Below are 27070 nucleotides of genomic sequence, written 5' to 3'. Positions count from 1 at the left end.
GATGACATCTCCTAAGCCCCCACCTAATACACTAAGACACACACATATGTGCAACCATACTCCAACTTCTGCTGTTGTTGCCCTGCAGGTGCTGCGTCATTACAGTGTGAATCTCTCAGAGGAGGAGTTCTTCCACCTCAGCTCTTATTTTGATGCCAACACCACAGGGAAGATCTGCTACAACAGCTTCCTTTGGACATTTCTTCACTGACCTTCATTCTGATGCCTACAGCTGAGGTCAGAAAGCTTGGCTGAGTGGGACTGGGCAAAAACTGTCTGGAGCCTCCACACACACATTACTTTGTTTCATTAAGTGCAAATGGTGAAAATGGTGAGCACCTTTAAGTGGCTTTTGGATATTTACCTAATGATAAATCCCCTGCAAACCTATTTATCTACAAGATTAAGCAGTCACTAAATAATAACAAAGGAAATGATGTTCTCTTTAAGTCGCTGGGTGAAAAGTAAGGAGGCGGGGTGGTGAATAGGTGGGTGGCATGTCTGATTTCTCAAATGAAAGTTTTCATAAACTTTATTCTTTTTATTAAATACAAGCAATATGATTCCCTGACCTCAATCAGTGTGTGGTTGCCTTGAGCATATATTGTCGAAGCAACATTTTTAAAAAGCTTGCATTAGATATAAATGTAATCTGTGGTTCTGCCACAATGATTGGTTCACGAAGATAGGTAACATCACCCTTTTCCAACTGAACCCCACCCACTTTAAAGCAGACAGAGAAAATGATGTGTTCATGTAGGACTCACAGGGAGAAGATGATTGAGGGGAAAAAAGGTTTCAGGGCCTTTAGAGAGTGAGTTAGCACCATCTGGCAAGCTTGTTTTTGCTGACCTCCCGTTAGCTGCAGTGGCCAGACAGCAGCGAGTGATGTATCCATCCCACCACTGTCAGGGAAGCTGCAGTTGAGGTTGCTTGAAGGAGTTAACTTTTCACATTTATCAAAGAAATATGTAGATTTACGAGTTGCTTTTTTTCTGCAAGTCAACTTGCAACAACCTGTGCACTTGTGTCAATCTCCTCCAATCTTGCTGCCATTTTTCTGTTGCTATCTAGCTGTTTTTTTTTTCCACTTACCTACTCGCTACCATTAGCTAGCTAAACAAAGGAAGCAGCTGGCAACAGGAAAGAGCGCCAGTGCTGCTTAAGTATCTTCCCGATTAGTCTAATTGAGGCCAGGTGTGCAGTTGAAGAGGTGTGGGGCGTGGCTGAGGAGCTGCAGCAGTGGGTTAGTGCTGGGCTGGACTGTGACAGGAAAGCTCCAAAAGCATCTGTTTGGATCATTTCACAGGTAAGCAGGTTTATTGCTAACAGGGGATAGTATCATGATTGGGTATGAAAGGGGCATCCTGGAAAGGCTCAGTCATTCACCAACATGGGTGGAGAGACGTTCACCTCTTTGTGAACGCATGATTGTATGAAGGATGTGTGTCAAGGACTACTTTTAATACCTTTAATACATCCATTAATATTATACTTAGATGCTGCGTATTCATTCATAATAAATCTGTGTGCAAAATGATCACAAACTAATATGTGAAGGGGGTGGGGGAATTGGGCTCACAACTGATTTTTGCCCCGGGCCCCTGGGTAGCTTAATCTGGCAGTGGTACGACAAATAAATCCATTAAGGGAATAGATGACTGAAAAACATGAAAACATGAAAATTAACAAGAAAAGATTGATAAATGATATGAGAGTTTTTGGCTGTGCTTTCCCCCTTCTCTCTGTTTCCTGACTGTTTGACATGGATTTGTGTTCCAAAGCCAATCTAATAAAGTGTCTTTTTAATGAAGCAGGCGGCAGTGAGCACTGGGTGCATCTTTTGTTCCGATGGGAAGTGTGAAGTGAGATGGATGACAAGGAGATAGAGGGGATGTCTGTCATTCATTCAAAGAAAATGCTACGGCAGCAAGATATACAGTAGCACTTGGAGAGAGGAGACAAAAGTGTGGAGAGCTGGGAATCATTATCTGAGGAAGCTAAGAGCAGGAAGAGCAGATGGAAATGGAAAAGGGATGATCAGAACTGAGAAAAAGAGCTCAGTACTGTGGTTGGAGAGGCAGAGTGAGAAAAAAGAGGGAGGGAGCTCGAGGAAGACAAGAGTATATGAAAGCTAGTTGTATTAATGGCAAAGTAAAAAGCCGTCTGCGAATAAATTACCCAGTCTCCCCTGGGATTACTAATGTAATTATTTGAACGAGGGTTCTCATTAGAATGTGCAGAGGTGTGGAAGACCTGCGGAACAAAATGGGAGACAGAGACGGAGCTGTGAGGGTTTAGCTCCTGGAAATTAACTCGCTGCTCTGGGCTCTATAATTGATACAAGACACAGATACCTTTGATTGGAAAAAAAGGGAAGATCCAGGATGAGAAAAGTTTCCTCTAGACAAGAAATAATGGAGAGGACAGACAAAAGGGAAGAGTGAGGATGGAAATAAGGACTTCTGGCGGAAATAAGGAAGCATGATCCAGTGGTCACAGATAAGGTTTTATTCAATCGTTGAATAATCTCTCAGAACCAGCAGAATCCTTATGGTTTTAAGAAAGAAAGATACTTTACATTTTTAGAGTTGTCTCCAGGAGCAACACAGTCAAATTTTGCAGCTGTTGGGTCTTCATTTTCTTGTTTTACAGTTTAAAAAAATGTAGAAGTCCCCAACAACAATGGCAAAATACAATACCATATGAACACTTTGATTCCAAAATGCGATCCATCCATTGAAAAGAAGACGTGAAGTTCATAACCGTCCAGGATTTTTGAAATACAGAGGAACCAGCCAGTAAGAATGTTACCAAGGACACAAGTTGCTAACAATCCCTCAAAAAGTACCACCACAATCTACTTTCAAGTCTTTGCTGTCAATCATTCTGCCCGTGTAGGCGTCCCTTTTTTCAAATAGTCGATATCTCATTTTGGAACAAAACTCTTCATATGCAGATTGTCTGAGTAGCAGAAGTCATTAACTCCTTTAAGCATGCCTCAAGAAATAAATCAAGAAATAGTACAGCACTTTTTTTTTCTTGGAAAAAACAGGAAACACATAACACGGCTATTGAAGCAGAAGAGCATCAAAGTGAGACATCTAAATGAGGACTGGAACTGGAGAGTCGGACCAAACAGACAGCTTTTCATGAAACTTGGAGATGAAAGTCCCTCCCATCTTTTGGTTTTAAATAGTTCCCTTTATTCCTCCCTCAGAAAAAAAAAGTCTTTCTTAGACGCAAATTAAGTTTGTGCTTTAATTGAAACTAAAACACAAATACAAACATTCAAGCGTTTACTGACTAACCCTGATCTAAAATCTCCCCACTTCACGCCTAAAATCCTGCTTCTTTGAAGAGGATCGTAATAATCTATTGTGCCAACATTTGACAAAGAGCCATTACTTGTTCTCTGGTCCAACAACAACCAAAGATTGAAATGGTGCAACTGTTAGTTTCTTCCAAACAATTAAGGTGTTGACCAGGGATAGCTTGTACCTGCTTGACAAGAGAAACTGTAATAGATAGTTCATCCTTAAACACCTGCTAATGGTTGAAAGGTTACAATCCTTCCATTTCCTATGCTTTTAATGTGAAACACCTGCAGGAAGTTTCATCAAGGGCATTTTATCTTAGCAGCGATGCTAAGCGAAACAAATGACAGAGAAGTAACTCATCAGAATAAATGATTGAGGGGAGTTCCTCGGTTCTATCTACTCTTCACATGTGACAGTAGTTACTCAGTAGTTACCAGTAAACCCACCGCTGTTTGGACTCCATTGATGCTTCCACCTGGTTCCTCTAGCAGTTTAATAACTAGTGGCAGATCTTTTATGCCTACAGAAACTAACTGAATTTTAGATTCAAGCATCTATAAGTCTGTTCAAAAGCAAGTTAACAAGCGGTGGTATTTCAGTTTTAGCATCCTGATTGTATGGGTCTGATATTATTAAAGATATGGACAGTATGTAGCAGGTCAGTGGTCCTCTGTGCTCTAGGACCTCCAAATTTACAAATTAAATCTTGGTTAAATTGGTGAACATGATTTCTCTATTTGCCTGTGTTTTAATAAGCTTCATTACCCACATTTTCTACAGCCTGTGCACCATATCTTAAACTTAATTTTAATTCTAAACCGAATCCTAACCCTAAATGTGGCCCTTTACCAAGTGAGGATCAGTCAAAATGTCCTCAATTGAAGGGCGAAAAACTTAAACTGCTCCGCAGAGCATTAGCATAATACGTACAGACACTCCGGCATCAATGTGCATGCTCTAACAAGTGCACGCACCTCCCACCATTATCCACAGACATGGGTTTCTTGGTGAGCAGTTCTGCTGCTCTTTCCTCTTACGCCCATTTAGAAACATTAAGACATCAGCCGGCACAATGAATGCTGATGTGCTGAAGAAGCGAGAGTGAAGCGGGAAGTAAACTGCAGCCTCAGGGAACGTTCATACATAATGTCGGAGAGCAGGGAGATCAAAGTGTGACGTGGTCTTGTTATGCTAAGCACATTCCGACTCTTACTGAGAGTGGCCTTATTCAGAAAATAGAGCAAGGGGAAAAAAAATAAAAGCACTTTTTAAAAAAAAAAAACACAGACAAACCGCAAAGGGACATGAAAGAGTTAATAATCACCAAATGGGGCAGAGCAGCTTCACAGAAAATACCGTAATAAGCATTTACATTAATAAGAAATAGACCAAAGAAAATGTAACAATCACAAATTTCTGGACACAAATATTAACAAGTTTTTTTTTTTTTTTTTTTTTTAAAGCATAGCAACAACTTGGAAATCTTCCAAAAAACGTCAAGTCTTTTTTTGTCTTTACACTGACAGAGAACATTTACATAAACCAGTTACAGTACATGTAATTACAGCTTTATTCTTCTGGAAAAGGACAAAATGTTCCACTTCTCCCACGAACAACACGAGGGAGGATCCTTGAAACCACCGCCGCCGCTCAAAGGCTGAGTTAGCTGTCCAGAAGCAGCGTTAGCATGTAGCACCTTTACGTTGTCGATTACCTGTCCAAAAAAGCCCGACCTCCCAGTCGTAGCTAAAACGCTGAGCTAGTTATTCACAGCATGAAGGATAGAGGGGTTGGAAAAAATGAAAAAAGGAAGAGAAAAGGCAGAGAGGGAGCTACATGGAAGGAGAGGGGAAAAAGAAGCTGCACGTGGTTTCCTCTGCGGTCTCCTCTCGGCTGGTTAAGAGGCTTATGAGGGCTGTAATGAGGCCCAGGGGAGCGGTGTCAACATGTTTGACACCCCGACTCTCACACAGCCCGTGGCAGAGACCTCTTGCTGCCCTCACACACTCGCTTTGATCTCTCTCTCTCTCACACACACACACACACACACACACACACACACACACACACACACACACACACACACACACACACACACACACACACTCACACACACACACACACACACACACTGGCAAAAACCACACTCCAGCTTGCTCGGGGCCGAGGATGGGAGGGAAACAGCAGGAAGATAAGAGGGGTGGAAGAAAGAGAGGGGAAGAAACGAGGAAAAAGATGAGAAATTAATGCTTAAAAGTGGGAGGGGAGAAAAGTTCTGTTCCAATCCCCCTGGCAAATGTTCCGTTGCTGCAGTTGAGTCGTGGCTTAACCAGGACTCTCCTGCAGATGAGGCGTCGGGTTTCACTCAAGTCCAAATGTTTACAGTTCATTTGAATAAAGTGAAAAAGGCCAGCGGGGACATGGGATGTCTCTTTTGTCTCTCTGAGAGCCACATCAGATTGTCAGTGCAGTAAAAGAGGACACAGAGCAATGTCCATTTTGTCCGCATGGAAAAGTGTCTCTCCACTCGTCCATTTGTCTGCTTTTAGACGCAGTGTTGAGATGAAGAAATGATGGCACAGAAAATAACATTAAGAGCGTGAGGGAGCGTACATCCCCTCACTCTGACCACTCCATCTCCAGCCATAACGCATGTGTGTGTTAAACACATACCTGCATTATATTTACACATTTGGTCCGATCTGCCCGCCGGGCCTCACCTGCCTCTCCTGGCTCCTTTCTCCTGATTGGTGGAAGGTGTTTTGGGACGAGCCTCCTCTAGTCATGTGGCCCTGGGGTTTGGAAGGTCAATGACGATGGGTGCGTTCATAGGGAGGAAGTTGACAGTGCAGGCTGAGGCGTTGACGAACGTTGTGGTGCCGTCAGTCATCATGCCATAACCTGGGCAGCAGAGAGAAAGGTGAACTCAGTGTATCAGCTGCAGGATGTTTCCAAAAACATCCTTATACAGCACAAGTCAAGAGTTTGGACACACCTTTTGCTTTGATGACAGCTTTGCACAGTATTAACATTACCTTAACCAGCATTATGAGGTAATCACCTGGAATGCTCCTCAGTTAACAGATGTGCTTGGTCAAACAGGCCTTCTTAATGCGTTTGAGGCCATCAGTTGCGTTGTGCAGAGGTATTGTTGGGATATAATAAATAGCCTTATTTGACTAGTAATCTGTATTATGTGAAGAACTGCTCAACAGTAAAGAGAAACAACAGTCCATGTGGTTCCCACCATGAAGCATGGAGGTGGTGTAATGGTGTGAGGTTGCTTTGCTGATGTCACTGTCGCTGATTTATTCAAAATTCAAGACACACTTAAGCAGCATGGCTGTCACAGCATTCTGAAGTCACTTGTCTTCTATCTGGTGAGCCCCTCATCAAGACAACGACCCAAAACACATCTCCAGACTATGTATGGGTATTTTCACTGATGGTGGAGTGCTGCATCAGGTGACCTGACCTCCACAATCAAGCAACCTAAACCCAGCTTTGGGATGAGTTGGACCACCACGTGAAGCAAAAGCATAATTCACATAATCTTGATGTCTTCAGTAGTAGTGTAGAAAATAACATAAGTAAATAAAAACCATTTAATGGGAAGGTGTAGCCAAACTTTCAACTGATCCAGCCCACCTTTCTTAAAGGTGTGCATTAGGTTAAACATATTTTGTTGGCAGAAAAGGAAAAAGCCTTTCTCGTGCCTTCAAATACACATTCCATGAACCTAGACACAGAATTTCCAGCAGTGCAATATTTCAATGCAGTCCTTGAATAAAAACCAAATTTTGACTACCTTTTGGCTGCTTACTATTGAAATTTAGCCTCACCAGAATGGATGCAAATCCTCAGTAAATATTCCTCAAAACACAATGAAATGATCAAATTAAATCAGAGGACGTTCTGAAGTCCACTGTCAATCAGAGGGGAATCATAACAAATACACAAACGCAGAGGCAGGCACAAACAGCATAGTTAGTATCACACGTAGTATCACAGCGCAGCTTCATCAGTTCTACAACAGTGAGAATCCAGTTTGAGCAAATGTATTCATCAGAGTGTGACACCAACCACAACAGCTAAAAAAATCTCTGCCCAAAAGGCACTTTGGATCAACGTTCCTTCCAAATGGCGGATATGAAAGTGTGACCATTTTGTCAAGCATAAGCTAACTACCATCTCTCAAAAAGTACTACAATTTAACTTTGCACTATCGATGTCTTTTTAAGTGTAGGTGGCACTTTCAGCAGCTCTTGGAACAGAACTCTGCATGTCTGGGTTGGTCCTTTCAGATTTGGAATACATGAATACAAAACACAGCGCGGATCATTTCTGCCTCTCTCTCACATTAGTTCTCACATTAATGAAGAGAGCTGCTTTCAGCCTATTTCTTTTCTTATAAAATCTGATCTAGTTTCTAATCTGGTTCTCTCTGATGGGGGACCGCTGCTCCACGGGCTCAGCACTGACCTGATAACCCCGAAAAAAGCAATCCTCAGTCCAGGGAGACGGCCTCTCTGCCCTCACTGGCCTGAATGAAATGCTGATAGGGATGTGGCAGCTCAGCTATTCTCTATTACACACTTAAATCATTTTCTTCAGGAAAACTATTGCACAGTATCTCTATATTCTCTGGGTTACATGGCTGGAATTACATTCTCAGACAATCCAATTAACTTAAAAAGATTCAGTTTAAGGGAAAGATCATACAGTATTCTATGATCTAGATGACATGGCTTTTCATTTATTGTGCTATGTCATTGGCTGATTTACACAATAAGGGAAACATTTAGGTGTAAGATATGAAAATGTGTGTAAACTAACTTATCACTAAGAAAGGCAGACAACCACAGATATAGTTTAATGCTAAATGTGATATTGCATCGTATGAATTCAGGTTATTTGGATTTATGAGAGCATGAAATTCTTTGAAAATAGAAAATGTATATTTATAAAATGTATATTTAGAGTACATGTCTGACTAAAAAGATCATATGTGGGCACACTCATACATTATTCTGACACGAACAAGTAATGTGTTCTACAAACGCCATTGAATTTGTGCAGTCAAGGGTGTAATTTCCACTGGGGATGGAAGAGATACCTCAAAACCTTATTCCATTATTCTAGTCCCTCTCACTTTTATTTTTTAGGTTCATTCACTAAAGGACCACCAAAATGTATCCTGCTGTCCAACCACCAAAATACAGCAAGAAGAGCTGAGAAATATGTTAAAATGCTACGAGTCACCTTCAGCCATTACTGTACCCTGAGAGCATTTGAGCTTTTCAAGTTGTAACAAGTGATTTAAAGACTTATTTTTGTCCAGGAGTTTACCTGTTGAAGCCGCCCTTCTTTTTCCTGATGGAGATTGTTGGGGTTGTCTGTGGCTTGTGAAGAATACCTGCAGACACTACTCAGGGCTAAATAAAGACCCATACCACTCTGCATTTTCAGGGAAAAAGTTATTTAGATGTCCCATGTACTAGTGAAAGACTCTTTGTAGTAAAGATAAAACAATAAATAACATAGCCAAAAGTGGCAATTGACACTGGGTCAATGCACAAGTTTTTGGATTTGCAGACATGGCGACTAGCTGATTGAGGTGTAGCAGTCGAATAGTCTGTTTTGATTAGGAAAGTTCCTAACTGAGAGAACTGACCAGGAGGTATCGAGGTCAAATTCTCTAACACACTTTGTCTTTCAAGAAAAAGGGATATGAAATGTTTTTACCCAGATGATGAGACCAATGACCATTTTGTCACAGTTTCTAATAAAGTGGTGCAGTGAAGATACAGACGTTTCACAGAGGAGATGACTGAAGCCTAAATGATCTATCTGCTGTCACTGTTAACAGAGACTCCAGTCTGCAGTGCAGTTTATACACTTCACCGATAAACCACAGAGCTGTAGATTAACATTTTGCTTCATGATCGTATAAAGTCTTTATAACAAGTCAATGCTTCTATCCATATTCTCACACTGCCTATATCTCTTTCTCTCACAGCGGCGAGTCTGCATCGCACTTTTTTTTATTAATTGATGGTTTTTCTAATGCCTGGTTTTACAGGGTGCTGCAGCCCCCTCAGCGCTCCTACTTCCCACGTCCATTGCTTTTTTTATTTTAATTCCAACCTTGGTAATGATGTAATGTTTTTCACTGGTTTGTCCACATTTATATGAAACCACACACAAGAAGAGAGAAGAGAGCGAATCTTTCTTTCTTTCAGTGAGGAGGTGATGTCACACATGCCAGACTGGGGTCTTTTGTCTATTTAATGACATATTATTCTTTTAGATTTCGGATGTATTGTCAAATGTTTGATGATGTTTTGATGTTTTGTGTACACACACACACACACACACACACACACACACACACACACACACACACACACACACACACATACATACATTCTTGATTCTGTTCAGTGAAAAACTGAAACAGAATCAAGAATGTATGCATTTTAGTTTTTTGCATGGTATATTTTTTCCGAATTTGTTTCCATATGACATATGACACCACGTTAAAAGCCATGTATTTTGAATGGATAAACTGTCACGCTGCCTCTGTTGTAAACACACTGTTTTGTGTGTCAAAGTGTCATACAAGCACATGCACGTACCCTCATGAATGTGTCCGAACACATGTAATTTGGGCTGGACTCTCCTCTGGACTGTGTTGAGCAGCTCCATGCACCCGACACGCTGCATCTTTTTCGGGACCCAGTCCAGGAAACCTACACAGGAGAGGCAGAGATGAGCAGAACAATGTCGTTAAATTTCATCATAGCTGTGTGTCATATCTTTTAGTGACCAGGGACTGGAGGTGCTCTTAATTAAATTATGCTGTATAGTTCCTGTAAACGCATCCCACTATGTAATGTTACCATTCAAACTGTTTAAACAAAGTCATGTCAAAAATGCAAAGTCTCTATCCCTGATCGCTGTTATCAAGCACTGTATGAAGCACAGCCAAGTGCGATCAGCACAGGAAGCATACACATTATCTCCTGGGACATGTAGGGTTGCATGTGTTGCAAGTACAATTATAATCCTACACACTGGACCTTTAAGATTCCATCAGATTTGACTGGGAACAAAACATTACCTGTTCGGTTGTTAGCATGCTACATAAACTGGCAGTTATACAGTAATGATTCTGTTTGGATCATTTCAGTATCGCATCTGACGGCCACCAGTGTGATGTTTGATGGTGTTGGGTTGATTTCCTGTGTTTCCACTGCTGAATGCGTCTCCATGGTTATAAATTTCATCCCCCTTCAAAAAGCGATACATCACATTACAGAACGAAGCTCTCCATTTCAGACTGCTTGTCTAATGGCAAACTGCACATCGCAGCACAAAAAAATGACTCTTAGAAAGCAGCCATAGAAAATAAAGATCAATCACAGCCACACACAGATGCAGACTTCACAGTGTGTGTGACAAGGATGAAGCGCAGAGTGTATATGATTTAGTGTCTGCTCGGTGAGGAGGGATGCTGCTGATGCTGAGTCAATAAAAGCATCAAGTCGGAGAAATAAAATGACTGAGGAGCTTGTGCCTCCATCTTCCCTGCCTTCTGTTGCTCAGCCCAGACTGGAATAAGAAAGGTAAACACAAAGGAAAAGAGGAAAATAGATTGAAGTAAACAACAGAACAAATATTGAAACAAAAAATAAAAAAAAGTTCAAAAAATATCTTATGCTTATTTTGTCCAATCAACAGTCCAAAACCCAAAGAGCATAAAAAATTAGAACATTTCATCCTCTGAGCTCAGATAATCTCTCTCGGTCTCGGTCTGCATATTATAAAAGTCAGGGTCTAGAAATCTGTGGAGGAGAAGACTGTAGTGTCTGTCTTTTTTTGGACCTTGCCTCTAAGATTACAAATAAAGCAACAATTAAATAATTCATAAATTGTCCTGTTGAAACAGGAAGGGCCTTCAACAAACACAAGGGCATTTGGATCCAGGTTTCAGGCTTTTAAGGTCAAGATGTTGGGGATTATTCTCAGTCAGCCAGGTCCTGGTTACCCAAGGAGGCTTGGGTCAAGGCCAACTGGACTCGGTTCTAGAAACTTAAGGGCAAATTCAAGTCAAGTCTTAAATCTTAAAGGGCAAGTTCAAGCCAAGTCTCAAGTTGTAAAGGCAAGTCCAAGTCAAGTCCCAAGACTTTAAGGACAAGTTCAAACCACGTCTCAAGCCTTTAAGGCAGGGGTCCTCAACCACTGGGCCACGGACTGGTACCATTCTGTGGGCCATTTGGTACTGGGCCGCACAGAGAGACTGAACAAAAAATATTTTATTGATCATCAGAGTCTGAAAGAAGTTTTATTTTGAAAATCAGGTGCATCCGCCTGTTCCTCTGTACACATGTACACATGCCTTGGTTACATGATAGTAAAAAAAAAGTAAGCCAAAGCTAGCAAAAAACAAATGTCTTTGGAGCGCTTCTTCTGAAAGGGGAAAAGGCCAAATGATGAGACAGAAGAAGAGCCTACAACTTCCAAGAAAAAGAAAGCTGCATTTAAGAGACAATATCAGCAGTCCTACTAAAATACAGGTTTATCGCTTCAGGTGATTCTCATGCACCAAGCCCAAGTTATATGTGGTGACAAATGAGGCAATGAAGCCTTCTCGTTGAAGAGAAACAAGCCTACTAATTACAACAACTACATTCTGCGTGATGGTCAATTGCATGTTTAATCATTTGTTTTTATTTGTTTCTATGCCAGTCTGGCAAATTATTGCTTTACGTGAAACCAGTCCATGGCACAAAAAGGTTGGGGACCAAGCCTCAAGCCTTTAAGGACAAGTCCAAGTCAAGTCCCAAGCCTTTAAGGACATGTCCAGATGGAGGCCCAAGCCTTTAAGGACAAGTCCAAACCAAGTCTCAAGCCTTTAAGGACAAACCCAAGTCAAGTCTCAAGTCTTTGATATTTGACTTGATTAATTGGAAAGGCCAAACGGCCAGAACCACAACAAACACATCATTTCTCATGGAAAGCGTTCATTGTTCATCAAACGTCCAGTTGCAAGTAGTGAGTGAAAGCATGTCTTTTTGAGTGAAATGTACATTCATTCATCTGAGGTCAAATTTCTTCAGCTTTTTGCTTTCAAATGTCAAATGTCTCGAGAAATGTCTGCTTGAAGAAGCAGACATTTCTCGAGTGCATCAAGACTCAAGACAGATGTGTCCAAGTCAAGCCGCAAGTCCTCATTTTGGCGAATCGATTCTCAAGTCTCATGAAGTCTGTGAATTTGAAATTTGGATGCATTGCGTTTCTTCCACATTTGATCAACAGTGTGGATAAAAACTAAAAGTGACGGTCTCAGCCCCAGAACAAAAGCAAAAGTGTGTGGCCATATAAGTGTATGCTTATGACAAATGAGCAGCAGCAAGTCATGATTTTGCAGCTTAAGCAGATCTTCAAGGATGCAAAACAAAGGAAAGAGAAAGCGCAAAGACTCTCCAGGGATGACTTCACATTCTTAACACATTTTTTATTTTATACTAGCAAACAGGGGTCTAAAAATCTCACTCTCGCACAGTTAATGGACCCTCTCATACTCAGACAGACATAAAAACTTCCATGTTCTCAGGTGGCAGTGAATCAGTCTTCTATAGTCTGACTACTTTGTCCTCTAAATGCATCCACCTGTAAAAATGACACTTTTAGTTCAGTTTAGGTAGAAAATGCCTTAAAACTCTAAGTGTATTCTTTACAAGCCTGGGGAGACGGTGGAAGTGAAGTGAGAAGTTACGAGGGCTTTTTGTGTCTCGGGGTATTTTGCTCTAATGTGCCGCTTGTTTCAAAGCAGCTGCTGCTTTGGGCACCGAGCCTGTTTTCCTCTTTTTGTCTCGCTTTCTCTCTTTCTCTCTCTGCTGTTAACTTCTTCCTCACAGCCAGATAAAGAGGCCATATTTTTCCTCTCTAGCCCCCGATCTGCCACTTTATCGCGCCTCATAAAAGACGGGCGCTTTTGTCGCAGTGCGAAACGACATCTTGCTCTCACTCCCTTTTCCTTCACCTTCTTGTCTATCATCCTTTCCCTCTTTTTAAAAGTATCTCCAAAGTGGACGTCTTCTCTCGGCCTCTAGAGCTTTAAAGGATCCATCTCTATTGTCCACACTTGTGTCCTTCATTCCCTTTTTCCTTGATCCTCCTTTCTTTCCCATTCCATTCCCTCCAGTCTTGCTCTGAGTCTCTCTCCCTCTCTGTCTCATGCATTAGTAGCCTGCTGTGGCTGCTCCATATGCCGGTGGCTTATGAGCAGATAGCTGGAGACACTTCGCTAAGCTGAATGGAAAATAAACGGCCGCGTTCACAGCCGAGACGCAGACACAGAAATCAATCACACACACTCATCTGAGCACCACAGCTGCAGCGGGAGATGAGGTGTGAAAGTGTGTGCGTGCGAGAGCGAGCGTCAGAGAGAGAGAGAGAGAGAGAGAGGAGTGTGTGTGTGTGTGTGTGTGTGAGACAAAGATGTGCGCGCAGGATGTCAGTTAGCTCGTAAGCCAGCATCTGTGTTTGTTCAAACTCCTGCCATGTTGGTGTGCGTGGAGAGGGTGTGTATGAGGATGAAAGGTGATCACTAAGAAGGCTAATGATCTACTCTAAAGGTAAAGTGTGTTTTCAGGCGGAGCGGGACGAGCTGACTGGACTGTGTGAGTCATCGCTTTGATTCCCTTCACCCTTTATTCATCCCCTCAATACGACAGTGATTCATCAGCGCCACTTCCACTGCTCTATTTCGTTTGAGAGGAAAATAAACCATTTACAGAGTGTACTGGTGGTGTGTGTCAGTGTGTAAACGCTGTAAACACCATCGACATCACAGCACAGCACATTCCTGTGTGATGTTTGTGTGGTTTGGATGAGTGTGTTTATCACATACTGCAGCGTCCTGAGCTTTCACTGACATCCCCCAAATATAAAACAAGATGGATATAATGGCTAAATAAACAAATACTGAAGTTTCATACCCAATCATGATACTATTACCTGCTACCAATGAACCTGTGGAATGTTCCAAACAGGTGTTTTTGGAGCTTTCCACAACTTTCCCAGTCTTTAGTTGCTCCTGTACATATAGCACATATCTACAAAAGTCTGTGAAGCTGATGAGGTCAGACATTTAAGATACTGTTTTTTGTGTTGTTTTCATTTGAGAATGTGTCAAAAAGGATGTTTTGCACAGCAAGTTTTTTGGAATTGGCCTTGTATCAGTGTAACATGCTGGAGCTGCAGTTAGCGATGGTCAGTTTTGATGGAAAAATTCTGTTTCTGAAGCCCAGGTGGAAACATAGTCCAAATGGAAGTTACAGGAAGGCTGCAGTGCAGAAAAGAAATGTTGATTACTATAACAGAAACAAATAATGGACAGAAAGTTTTCATTTGTTTTCCCCAAACTTGAATTTGAAGTGAGAACTTCAGTTTTTCTCAAACTCTGACTGACCCTGCATATCTGCATGTGCAGTCTTAAATATATTTGTAGAGTTTCTGTGTGCACGCATTGTGTTGTGTATATGCATGTGTGCATACACTATATCTACGTGCACACACGCACACTCTACTTGTGTCTTACTGGTGCTTTTGTGTGTGCTCATGCACTGTTTTTGTGTGTCCCTGGGTGAGCGCACATGCTTGAATATATGTGCATCTGTGTGTGTTTAAACTGATCTTACATATTCTGTACCTGTATGTATGGAGTGGTGAGGGTGTATATGTGATTACTACATACACATGTGCACTTTTAGATGTAGTTTGGAGTATGTATGTGTGTTAAGTATGTATGTGAATAAACTCAATAAACGAATGCCCACAAGCCTGCATTTATCGTTTATGTATACATAATTGAAACATATGCAGTACATCCACGTGTGCTTATGTGAGCTCATGCATATGAATATACACATCTGTGTGTGTGTAGTCATGTATTCCTCATGTTGTGGGGACATAAATCTGGGGTGAGGGTTAGGCAAGTAGTGGTTATGGTTAGGGTTAGTCTCCAGGAAATGAATGCAAGTCTACGTAATGTGCCCAGAAATTGTGTGTGTGTGTGTTGTAATGTGTAATGTGTAATGTGTGTCTTACCCAGTGGGGGGCAGTGTGTGACCAGGATGTCTGTGTTGTCAGGGACCTGGTTCCATTTGTCCAGCAGAGCCTGACCCCGCGGCAGGTTGAATCCCCAGCCGTAGTACCAGGGCTGCCTGCAGAGACACACACACACACACACACACACACACACACACACACACACACACACACACACACACACACACACACACAAAGAAAGCAAAAACAGACACTTTGGTTAATATAGCCACTGTCAGACATCCACACAACATGATGTAGGACGCTTTGAATTTAGAATTCATCCGCCAGCAGCAGACAGATGTTACACACCTTACTCTCTCTCCTTTCCTGGCTGATAACCTTCACATTAATAATACTTATTGTTAAAATGAGACTGGAGATGAAGGTAGCACAGAACATAAGAACTTTTCATTCCACTGGCACGTGTGACAGAGATCACACTGATCAACAACCTGCACCGCTCATAACTACAGCGCAGCGTAAGAAGGTCCCGACCATCAATGCACTGCAGGCTGTATTGAACATTTGGAAATGTAAATGTGCTCACCAACACAATAAATTGATCTGTCACTCTTCAGTGAAATCCAAAGCACAAATATGAAAAAAAGAAGAAAATCATCAGTTGTATCGCACTGGGAGTTGACCGTCTGAGAACTTGCTGTTAAAACTGGGTGTTGAACAGGACAATGTCATGTCAAGACAATATATTATTGTTTTGCGTCTGACAAGATACATCTTCTTAGCAGGCAGTTTTTCATTTGTTTCAAGCTTTTTCTCCTTTGTTATTTCAATTAAGTATTATTACTTGTGACTGAGATTGTATCACTGGTTCTGAGTAACTTTCCAGAATTCTAAGGCTGTTTGATCAACTCTGACAAGCACAAGACTGCTTTGTCGAACTCAGATTTTCTTTGAATACAGACTAATGTACTTGCTTTTAGTTTGGTGGCTCTTCTTTTAAGATAACTGTGGCTTCTTTGAGACTACGTATTTTTTACTGTAAAATATGTCAAATATTTCCATTTTCTTGCTTGTTTTTCTTGCTTTTGAGGGCTGAATTTGTGCAGCACATACTGTTGTAAAATTTAGAATTTTGAGTTTTTGCTGACACAGCTAACCAGACAGTCGTGATGAGTCGGTCTTCTGATGAGGGTCTAATATAATCATCCACAAATGCAGTTTTTCAGTTGTCACCATATGCAACTTTTTGGCACTTGCAGCAAATATTTTGAAGCTGTAAGCTTCTGTTGCCTTCAACACTCTTATTAAAGTTGACACATAACACTGACCCTCTTCATCTTTTCTTAACAGGACTTAATTGTGCTTTTCTAAATGTAATTTGCTGCCTGGAGTGATTCATGAGGAAAGAAACTGCAGGAAGACGAGACAAGAGAGCAAAGATCATAAATCCAGGGTGACCTCTTACTCCTCTCTTTGCAAACCACACCAACAACTGTCAGCCTTCTTCTCTATGGTTTCTAAACATGTGGTTTGACCTTTAAGATGAGACGCCATGAAGAACAGTCATGCAGTGGAGAGGGAGGGGGAGGGGGGGGTGCAGAAAGCTACATTAAACATCTCCTTGATCACAGTCACACCCTGGAACGCTGCACGACAGGAAGACGAGGAAAGAAAATGGAGCAATGAGAAAAGAAGAGAAGACGAAGAGGAGAGCCTTGATGGCTGGGGCCCGTGTCCCTTTACTTTGATAGCGGAGGCCTTGGCCGTGAGTGACGGAGAAGAAATTAACATGTCACTTACAATCTGTACTCCGATCCATCTTCCTCTCCAACACGCCGCACGTGTGTGTGAGTGCAACCGTAGGCGACGACGTCCGCCACTGCCGCCTTTTTTTAAATTGCCGAGTGCAGTCACTCGAAACGCCAACTTTATCGCCATGGCCGCTGCCCGACGCGTCTGTGCTCAGTGGAACATCAGATGAGTATTTTTGAGAATAATTTCCGGAGTGTGTGCGTGTGTGTGCGTGTGTATCTGACATGCTTGGGGGCTTCAAAGACAGATGGGGAGACAGAAAGACAGGCCTGAAGATAGGAAGAAATATCTGTCACACACACACACACACACACACACACACACACACACACACACACACACACACACACACACACACACACACACACACACATCTTTCTCTCTAATTAAGAAAGCTAAAAATGGTGACTCGGAGGTCACCAGCGCAGGGAGGGGTGGTCAAGCACATGTGGCAGTGCATCATGGGAGAACGTCCTATTTCAGCAGGAGTGAACACGATTAAAATTCCATCACTTCCTGAACATCAGAGACTAAACATTTCTGACGAATGATCTGGCGCAGCCCATGAACACAATTTCAATAATTTACACTGCGAATATTAAAACATTTAGACTGGCCTCAGCATATTAATAGGGCCCGTGGAATGTAATATTGATGTCCATCTTAACATGGACGTCTCAATTAAAATGAAATGAGCTCTGCGCTGCGATTGATGCTCCCGATTCTCTTGGTGTGAACGGAGGGATGAAGAGAGGGCAAGAAGAGGAGAGGAGTGACGATAAAGACGTTTCTTCCAATAATGACCAGCGGACGGAGATTCATCCCAACAGGGCGATAGATAAGCAAAGAGAAAGATTCATGAGGATGGAGGGAGTGATGAGATGCTCGGCTGGATGGATGGAGCAGTTCAAGCCAACTTAAATGACCGCATTGTACTTTTGGTTTTATTAACTACAAATCATGCACATTTTAAATTATTCACCACCATTTTCCAAAGCATATTCAGTATTTAGATTGATTTCTTATCCTCCAGGGAGGACAGGATGAATGAATTTGACTTGAACACACTCATTGCATTTTTGCAAACACACACTGTTCCTGCACGACTGCAATGACAGCGTCACTTATGTATTTAAATCTTTCAACAACCTGTGTATGTTACCTGCCTCTTGTGAAGCTCTAAAGGCTGGATGGCTGGATGTACAGCTTTGACAACAGTGACAGGGATGTGCATTCTGTCTCTTTCCAACATCTTTGAACTAAGTCCATGATCTTTCCATAACCTCAGCCAATAACTTCTTACAGTAAGCATGACCACAAGCTTTTCCTGAAATAATAGCTTTGGCTGCCTAAACTTAAAGGTGCCCCGTGGACTTGTTGATCACTAGCAGGGTGAACAGTCAGTGTACATTCACTTGATTACTTATTTTACTACTTGACTTTAATTGTACTTTTTACTCTTTGCCTTGAAGTCAGTTCAGTTTGAACTGGGCAGAGGTACAGATGGCTACAGCAAATAAAGATGATGATTCCTCACCACCAGAGCACCCATGGCCAGATCTGAAGCTGATGTCTTAACAAATGAAGACAGATTCGTATTGTTTTTAATGTTTGCTCTGCTTTCTGCACTCACTCTTCATCACTGACCACAAGAATCTGCTGTCTAAACTGAGAAGCATGTTGATTTATGTAAACATTTCCTTAAATTTAGATAAACATTTTAAACGAAGCTGCCGGTACTTGTAGTAGATGTAGTTTTTATGCTGCGGCCAAACAAATCCAAAGACTTTTTATGGATTTTTATGGATTAACCTCCTGCGATCGACTGGCGACCGGTCCAGGGTGTACCCCGCCTCTCGCCTGTTGACAGCTGGGATAGGCTCCAGCACCCCCCGCAACCCCGAAAGGGATAGGCGGTATAGAAAATGGATGGATGGATGGATGGATGGATGGATGGATGGATGGATGGATGGATGGATGGATGGATGGATGGATTAACCTGCCAAGCTGTTGTTGAATTTGGGGCTGGGTCTTGTGTAAATTCACTGCTGATGCTAATAGCATTACTGTAGCATTCAAAAATGCCAAGTTAACATGACTAACTGAAGTCATTTGAGAAATATGTGTTTTAATCTTGTCAAATAAACACAGTACTGTTAGTAGAGATGAGAACCAAACCCACTAATCATTATTAGGTCGCTGTATTGATAAGCTCCAGCATTACTGCTTGTTTTATACTTTCTTTCTAATTTTTTGCTGTACTTTATTATCATGATGCAGCTTCTTATCTGCTCTCTGATGGAACAGAGCTCCTCCACACAAAGCGCTGATAAGGACAGCGTTTGTGAGTGGCTGTATGGGTTATTTTAGCTGCTGACAAACTGCAAAAAACTGAGTGTTTCTAATATTTTGTCCACCTGAGAGCCTAAATATAAGGAGCACTTCTCAGTATAACGCAGCGCAGTTAAACAGCAGCACATGCTACATCCTCCATCCACCCCTTTGATCGTAAAGTTGAATCAACACTTTCTTCAAAAACTTCAACCTCAGGCTGTATTGGACTGCATCAGTTTTAGCTAGCTGTACCTGCTAACTGAGTGTACATATAACGTATCAACCTGCACTTTGTACTAGCTTGAGCAACTTCACCGCTGTAATTGAATTAGTGTCTGTGCTGTGCAATGAAACTGAATACGAATCTCAACACTGAACATTCAGCCACCTTCTGCTTTATGTTGTGCGATCTTTGCATGGTACCACAGACTATGATTTACTCGTTACGATGCTGAATTCAACAACGCGCTGACATCCCATATCTGTGAGGCTATCACTGTGTGGTCGGAAAATTAAACCTAGAGGAGGAAGAGACTGAAGCTGTGAAAAGGACCATGTAATAAGACTCATAAGGTTGTTGACTAGCAATTGAAAACAATAGTGATTGTCAAAGCATTCTTGAACGCCCTCACACAGTGCTTAACCGCATTACCATGCAACAATGATATACAGTGACTGACAGAAAACAAAGCATGACTACATTAACTGTGATGCATTTGCCATCTGTGATGAAGTTCGGCAATAATGTTATGGATGCACTGTTTGTAGTTAATGGGCTAAAACAGGTGGTACAGTCCTTTAATACATGCACAGGGAATCTGTGATGAGAAATGTTGCTTTTGAGTTCCTGTCAAAACTTCTGAAAACATACTTTCTCAAACTAAAAACTGTCTTTTTAATTTTTTAGAGGGTGTATGTCATAAAAAAATCATTACCTCATGTCAACCACCTAAAGCGGTGCTGAGCCAGTCTATCATTTTGTCAAGCGAGGATTACGCTATCCTTTATAAAGTACTGCAGCTTGTTTTAATTTTGTGGCATCAATCATCTCTAGAGAAGGCGTCGCTCTTTTTCAAATGGTTTATATCTCACTTTGCAGCAAACCCTCTTCATGGCATCCACCGTGCCAGGAAAACGTCTCCATGCGGACTGTAGGCGTCTCCATTACAGTTAAAAAGAGATTATCTCTCGTGAGGAAATGACCGTAGCTTCTCTCCATGAGAGACGCACTCCTGTGTTTGCTGAGCAAACCCGAGACTAACTGAATGTAACTCCATGGATAATATCCCTGCTCCAGAATTATGATGTTTTTTATCAGGTAAGGTATTATAATGGTACAAGTGATTTGTGTTCACTTAGAGGAGGAGAATCGGGCGAGGCATGGAGCATATTAAATGTTCTGTTAATGTGCTGGGGTGGTATTTGTTATGGGTTTTAAGAAAGGAGAAAACAGATGTTTGTGTTAGAGCGCTCAATCCCCAGGCACATCTTCAGGCAGCTCACTGGGAGAAAAACAACAGCGTTCAAACCATTACTTTCATTTCAGACGCCCACCCACTCTCTCTCTCTCTCTCTCTCTCTCTCTCTCTCTCTCTCACACACACACACACACACACACACACACACACACACACACACACACACACTCACACACTCACAGAAAGACAGAGTTACTGGCTTCACCTCTCTTAAGGACAAGAGGAAAAGTCAAACTTAACACTTACTTTGAAATACATTTAAGGATTTAACACAAACAGCGCCATGCCCAGCTCTTTGCTTAAGTTTCCGAACTCGCATGTATCACTGTGTGGGTATTTGTGTGTGTGCGTGTCTTACTGAAGGAGGCCCACTGATATCACTGGAGTAGGTCCATGAATCATTGAATGCCTCTGCCGAGGGCTGCGAAGCACCCATGCCTGCCTCTCTCTCTTTTCCCTCATTCTCTCTCTTCTTCATCTCTCCCCCTCATCACATTTCTCTGTCCATTTCCCCTTTCCTCCTCCTCCCCCTCCTTCCATCTCTGTCTCCTCTTGACATATTACTCCATCTCTCTCGCCCTGTCTCTCTCCCTTTTCATGTCTCCCCCTTGCTCTCCTCGTTAGTGTGGGAAATGACCTGCTGCCAGGAGAGCAGCCTGCTCTCTGCGAGGCTGCCTTCCGTGCTGAAGAGGGAATCTTTTAAAAAACCACACTGACAGTGAAACTATTCTGAGGTCCAGCTGGGACGAGAGAGGCAGAGTTTGGACACAGGTCAGGGGGAAGTAGGACTGGCTCAAACTACAGTATGATGCGTTTTGAATGCTGATCAAAATGTATCACACTGTGCATTTTCAAGTACTAAAAGATGCCAATGACTGTTTATGCTTTGATAACTCATTCCCTATTTTAAACCTGCATTCATTCATTTTCTGGCCACAAAAAGATGCAAACACAACACCGACATACTGTTGCTTGATAAAGTTGGTACAACAACTGCTTATGTGCACATCCAGCAGAGGAGCATGAGCATACATCTGGACTCTTGTTTCTGGCCGTCTCCTTTCAGCTCTGTTTTGGTCTCCACCAGCTCATGAGAAAAATGCCTGGCTCTTTAGCTGCTATAAGCTCTACTCTGTTCACCAGCTAGCCTCTAACTGTGTCCGCCTGCTGTTAGTAGTGTACAGTAAGAGCTTTGTTTTTGCAGAGAACAGTTGCCTGCTGTGGTCGGAAACAAAGTTGATGACAGTGGTGAGAAATTAAAGCTGTAAACCATATTAAACAAAAACACCGAGCTGACAGACGCTAGCACAAAGCTTTGACAAAGGTGTATAGTTGGGTGATAATGATCTCTGGATTTCCTGCTTTGAGTGGCAGCTTTCACATTACACATAGTCATCTGATCCATCATTCATATAACACAATGCACACCTTTAAGTTAGAATTTTGCTTATGTTAGACTGTATTATTATTATGTAGGCAAATTTGTTGTTAAAACAAAATTTTATTCCAAATTATTATGTTAAAGCCAAGGATGCCCTCCATTGAAACAACATTTCAACAACAACAGCGTATCCAACTAGAAAGTACTCTGTGTGTGTACTGAGCCTGATATTTCTCCCCCCTCTGGGCTATGAAGCATCATATAAAAAAACTACAGCGACAAGCTATTTTAGGAAGTTACTAACTCTTTTTAAAAATGAAAATGTATGTTTGTTTAAATTAATTTGAGGATTTAAAAAAAGACTATAGAAAGCCTTATCCTTAAAATGTGTTTTGTCAAAAATGTTCTTATATTCCTCAAAATAAGGTGTCAAATAATTCAACTCAGGTGTGGCTTTGGCACCAATTTCAAAACTTTTCAAACGAGATCCAGACATAGGACGGAAAGTATAACAAAACCATGCAGACACACATGGACAAAAAAAGAGAGATGGAGGCGAGGTGAGGAAGTGCTGTGGTTTTAGGGGAAGAAAAAAAGGAAATAAGAATGAAGGAGGATTACTGTAACGAGGTCCATCTTAATGTGTAACACAGGCCTTCTGCTAATCACTACATGCACTGACGCAGTGAAAACACCCAACCGTGATCACCTCTGCTAGATTTAATTAACTACTCATGACTTAACGACCCTATTAACAGCCTGGGAGGCAGATTGGGGGAGTGGAGCGTGGCGGTCTGCATACACACACAAGCCACACACACACACACACACACACACACACACACACACACACACACACACACACACATTTGTGAAGTGATGTTTCTTCTGTGTTTGACGTGCAGCACAGAAATAAAGATGCTTATTTGCAAATGCACTTGTGCCTATTTTCTGCACAGCTTCATTGCCAAACTTACTCAGCCTGACATCCATCTCTTTACATGCTTGGACCTCCTTGGCCCCCTGATTAGGAAACCTCATTGGGGAACTGTTTCAATTAAAAATGCCCTGGGACTCCCGTCGCACTGGTGGAGGTTGACTCTGAAGCCTCTGCAGGTGAGACCGCCTGCTGCTCTACCTCAGAAGCAGACACAGCCTCTGTTGTGAGCTTCTGAAGCGCCGCCTGAGGCCAGGTTTTCCTCACTGCCTCTCTGTGCTTTTCCAGCCCTTGTCAGTTCTTTGACATTAGTGTCTCCTACTGATCGACCCAAAACCCTTCAATGTTTTATTGCATCTAATGCAAACATTTTTTTAGGGATGTCTGTGTAGCTTAGTCCACCACTTCAGTCCAGACTGAAATATCAAGACACAAACATATCTAGATATAAACATCTGATGGATTGCCTTGAAATTCTGTACAGACATTCATGGTCTTCAGAAGGTAAATACTCATAAAGCTGGGGCCTTTGTATCCAGCACCTTTATCTATAACACTTTGGATTATGACCAAACACCTGCGAAACTAATGAGATCCCAATAAGCCTCAGTTGTGCTTTGTGTTAGTTAGCAAATATTAGCATGGCATAAATTTAAAATGGGGAACAGGACATAAACATTATATCTGCATAGCATCAGCATGTTGGTTTCGTCACTGTGAGAAGGATAGCATGCTGATGTTAACAATTTGTCACCGGTTCTGTTCATTATTTTTATGGACAGAATTTCTAGGCACAGCCAAGGGCCGGAGGGGGTTCAGTTCGGGAGCCGGCAGATTTTGTCTCTGCTTTTTGCGGATGATGTTGTCTTGTTGGCTCCCTCAAGCCAGGACCTTCAGCATGCACTGGGGCAGTTCGCAGCCAAGTGTGAAGCAGCTGGGTCAGCACCTCCAAGTCTGAGGCCATGGTTCTCGACCGGAAAAAAGTGGTTTGCTCCCTCCAGGTTGGGGGAGAGATCCTGCCTCAAGTGAAGGAGTTTAAGTATCTTGGGATCCTATTCACGAGTGAGGGAAGGATGGAGCGTGAGATTGACAGGCGGATCAGTGCAGCAGCAACAGTAATGCAGTCGCTGTATCGGTCTGTCGTGGTGAAGGAGGAGCTGAGCCGAAAGGCAAATTTACCGGTCAATCTACGTTCCTACCCTTACCTATGGTCATGAGCTTTGGGTCATGACCAAAAGAACGAGGTCCCGGATACAAGCGGCTGAAATGAGTTTCCTCTGCAGGGTGGCAGGGCGCTCCCTTAGAGATAGGGTGAGGAGCTCTGTCACCCGGGAGGAGCTCAGAGTAGAGTCGCTGCTCCTCCACATCGAGAGGAGTCAGCTGAGGTGGCTCGGGCATCTCTATCGGATGCCCCCTGGACGCCTCCCTAGGGAGGTGTTCCAGGCATGTCCCACCAGCAAGAGGCCCTGAGGGAGACCCAGGACACGCTGGAGCGACTATGTCGCTTGGCTGGCCTGGGAACGCCTCGGGATCCCCCCGGAAGAGCTAGAGGAAGTGTCGGGAGAGGGAAGTTTGGGCGTCCCTGCTCAGACTGCTGCCCCCGCGACCCGGCCCCCGATGAAGCGGGAAAAGATGGATGGATGGATGGATGGATGGATGGATGGATGGATGGATGGATGGATGGATGGATGGATGGATGTTAGTAATTAGCTCAAAGTACAGCTTCTCAGTCGGATTCTTCAAATTCTGACTTTGCAGAATATCTGCACATGACGATGGGTGGAGAAGGATGATTGTGACTATGGCAAATAGACTATGGCTGAGGTATGGTTAAGGTTAAGCAATTGAAACACTTCATGAAAGTTAGGGAAACATTGAAGTTATGATTAATGAAAATGTTAATAGAAGTAAGTGACTAAAGGAGTAAAATATTTTTTTATAAAGCACTTAACAATAGAGTCTAGTGGTCTGACCAGAACCAGGACAGTAAAAGGTCAATGACCATGAGACTTAAACTCTGGGTCCTTGTTCTGATGACCTGAGAGGCCTGGAGGACATTTAGCGATTAGCAACTCATTGATGTACAGTCAAGCCAAACTGTGTAGTGCCTTAAAGGTAATTTTTGCCTTAAAGAGGGATTTTAAAGTCAATCCTAAACTTAAGCAGGACCTAGAGTAACATTGGCGTAATATGGAAACTCAGTGGAGTCTTTGTTAGGAATCATGCAGCAGAATTTTGGGGTTGGTGTAGACATTCATCAGCTTCTTGGCTAAAACAAGAAAACAGAGCACTGCAATCACCAAGACATGAGATAAACAATGGATGACTTATTGAAGATGTTGGAAAGGCTATTGGAACTTCCTTCTTACTTCCTGCATCAGCACTGAATGCTGGCACTGGATGTAACTCATGAGCCATGGAATCTTTGAACATGGCCAACAAATGGATAAAGGGACAGGTGGTCATGAGGTGGTTCTGGACATTTTTTGACAGTTTGAGCTGTGTGTCAAAGTGAACACTGCCATGAGGAAGGCAAGGTATAAGCTTGTGATGCACATTTGATTATCATCTTTGATCAGCCTGCCAAAACAGCAACTCCACCTGAGTAATTACAGCTGCAAGGCTGCTGCATTGATTCAAACACAGTGATTTCTAACAAGTAATTGGAAAACTCCTACCACTGTCTTTAAACTTACTGACAGCCACAGCTAATCAAGAGTTACACTGTAAACTTGTAGCTGCAGCTCTTAATCACAGTTATTTAACACAGTTGAACAATAGGAAAGCCAAAAAGTCTAGTCTTGAATGCCTAGACCAGCAACAGCATCATGGAGTGCCGGCTGCACAGCCATTGTTCCCTAAAAACACTCGTCTGGCCTGATGACGACAGAGACGGCAGTTCAAAGCAGAGTCGAGGAATCAAGACAAGACAACAGGACGATACAAAATTAAAAAATTCCTCGTCTCAGCTGGAAATTCAGAACAATGGTGTTTTCACAGAAGCGGCGTGTGAAAGTGGCGTGTTTGAAAAGCAGAGGCTCCCACGGCCTTGCTTTCCTCCTGCCGTCCCCTCTCCCTTCCCACACAATGGGATTAGCGCCGCTCCTCGCTGCAAATTTGACAGTTATAACTCAATAGACGCAGTGGCGCTCGTGGACACATACAGGCGTGTGCGTAGAGGCAAAATGCGCGCACGTCCTTCTGCGCTCACATAGCCCGTGGTGGTACATGGCAAGAATGTGAGAGTTAGCCTCGGTCGGCCCACTCAGCACAGCGGGGAGCTGAGCTAGAGAGACACACAGAGGGAACAAGTTGTTTTATATGTAGCAAAGAGACACTTCTTCAATTTAATTATTTATCGTGACTCAAAACCGCTCCAGACACACGCTATTCGATTCCCGGTTTGCGCACAGACTTTGATGTTTAATCGTGGGCCAGCACACATGCGAGCCGGCCCGCCGTGTTGGGCTGCTTCTCACAGCAGGAAGAGAGAGGGTGAGAGACATGGAGAAGGAGGGGTAGAGGATGCAAAGGACAAGCTTCAGATTTGATACAGCAAATAAGACAAGATGGAGAGAATAAGCCGCACAGTTATGGGTGGAGGGATGACGAGGGAGATGAAGAAAGAGGGTGAGGAATGGGTGAGTAAAAGGAGGAGGGACAGATGGAGTGTGGAAGGAGGGAGGAAGACAGTGCTGGAGGGCAGAGTATATCTGACTCTGACAAT

General features: G+C 42.6%; 2 protein-coding genes across 2 annotated transcripts in view; one reads left to right on the top strand and one right to left on the bottom strand.

Moving 5' to 3' along the window:
• LOC139350931 (EF-hand calcium-binding domain-containing protein 6-like) overlaps positions 1-211 on the top strand; it is a 40748-nt gene extending 40537 nt beyond the window's left edge. Inside the window, 1 exon segment of the mRNA XM_070992608.1 lies at positions 89-211. Coding sequence (XP_070848709.1) covers positions 89-211 — 123 coding nt within the window.
• Positions 212-5952: 5741 nt separating this feature from the next.
• mpped1 (metallophosphoesterase domain containing 1) overlaps positions 5953-27070 on the bottom strand; it is a 67984-nt gene continuing 46866 nt past the window's right edge. Inside the window, exons 4-6 of the mRNA XM_070991651.1 lie at positions 15438-15553; positions 9959-10072; positions 5953-6221 (exon numbers count right to left, since the gene is read on the bottom strand). Coding sequence (XP_070847752.1) covers positions 6103-6221; positions 9959-10072; positions 15438-15553 — 349 coding nt within the window. The 3' untranslated portion in view covers positions 5953-6102. The remainder of the gene's footprint in view (positions 6222-9958; positions 10073-15437; positions 15554-27070) is intronic.

This window comes from Chaetodon trifascialis, chromosome 22 (assembly GCF_039877785.1).
Source record: "Chaetodon trifascialis isolate fChaTrf1 chromosome 22, fChaTrf1.hap1, whole genome shotgun sequence".
NCBI lineage: Eukaryota > Metazoa > Chordata > Actinopteri > Chaetodontiformes > Chaetodontidae > Chaetodon > Chaetodon trifascialis.
This window is presented reverse-complemented; position numbering and strand designations above follow the sequence as displayed.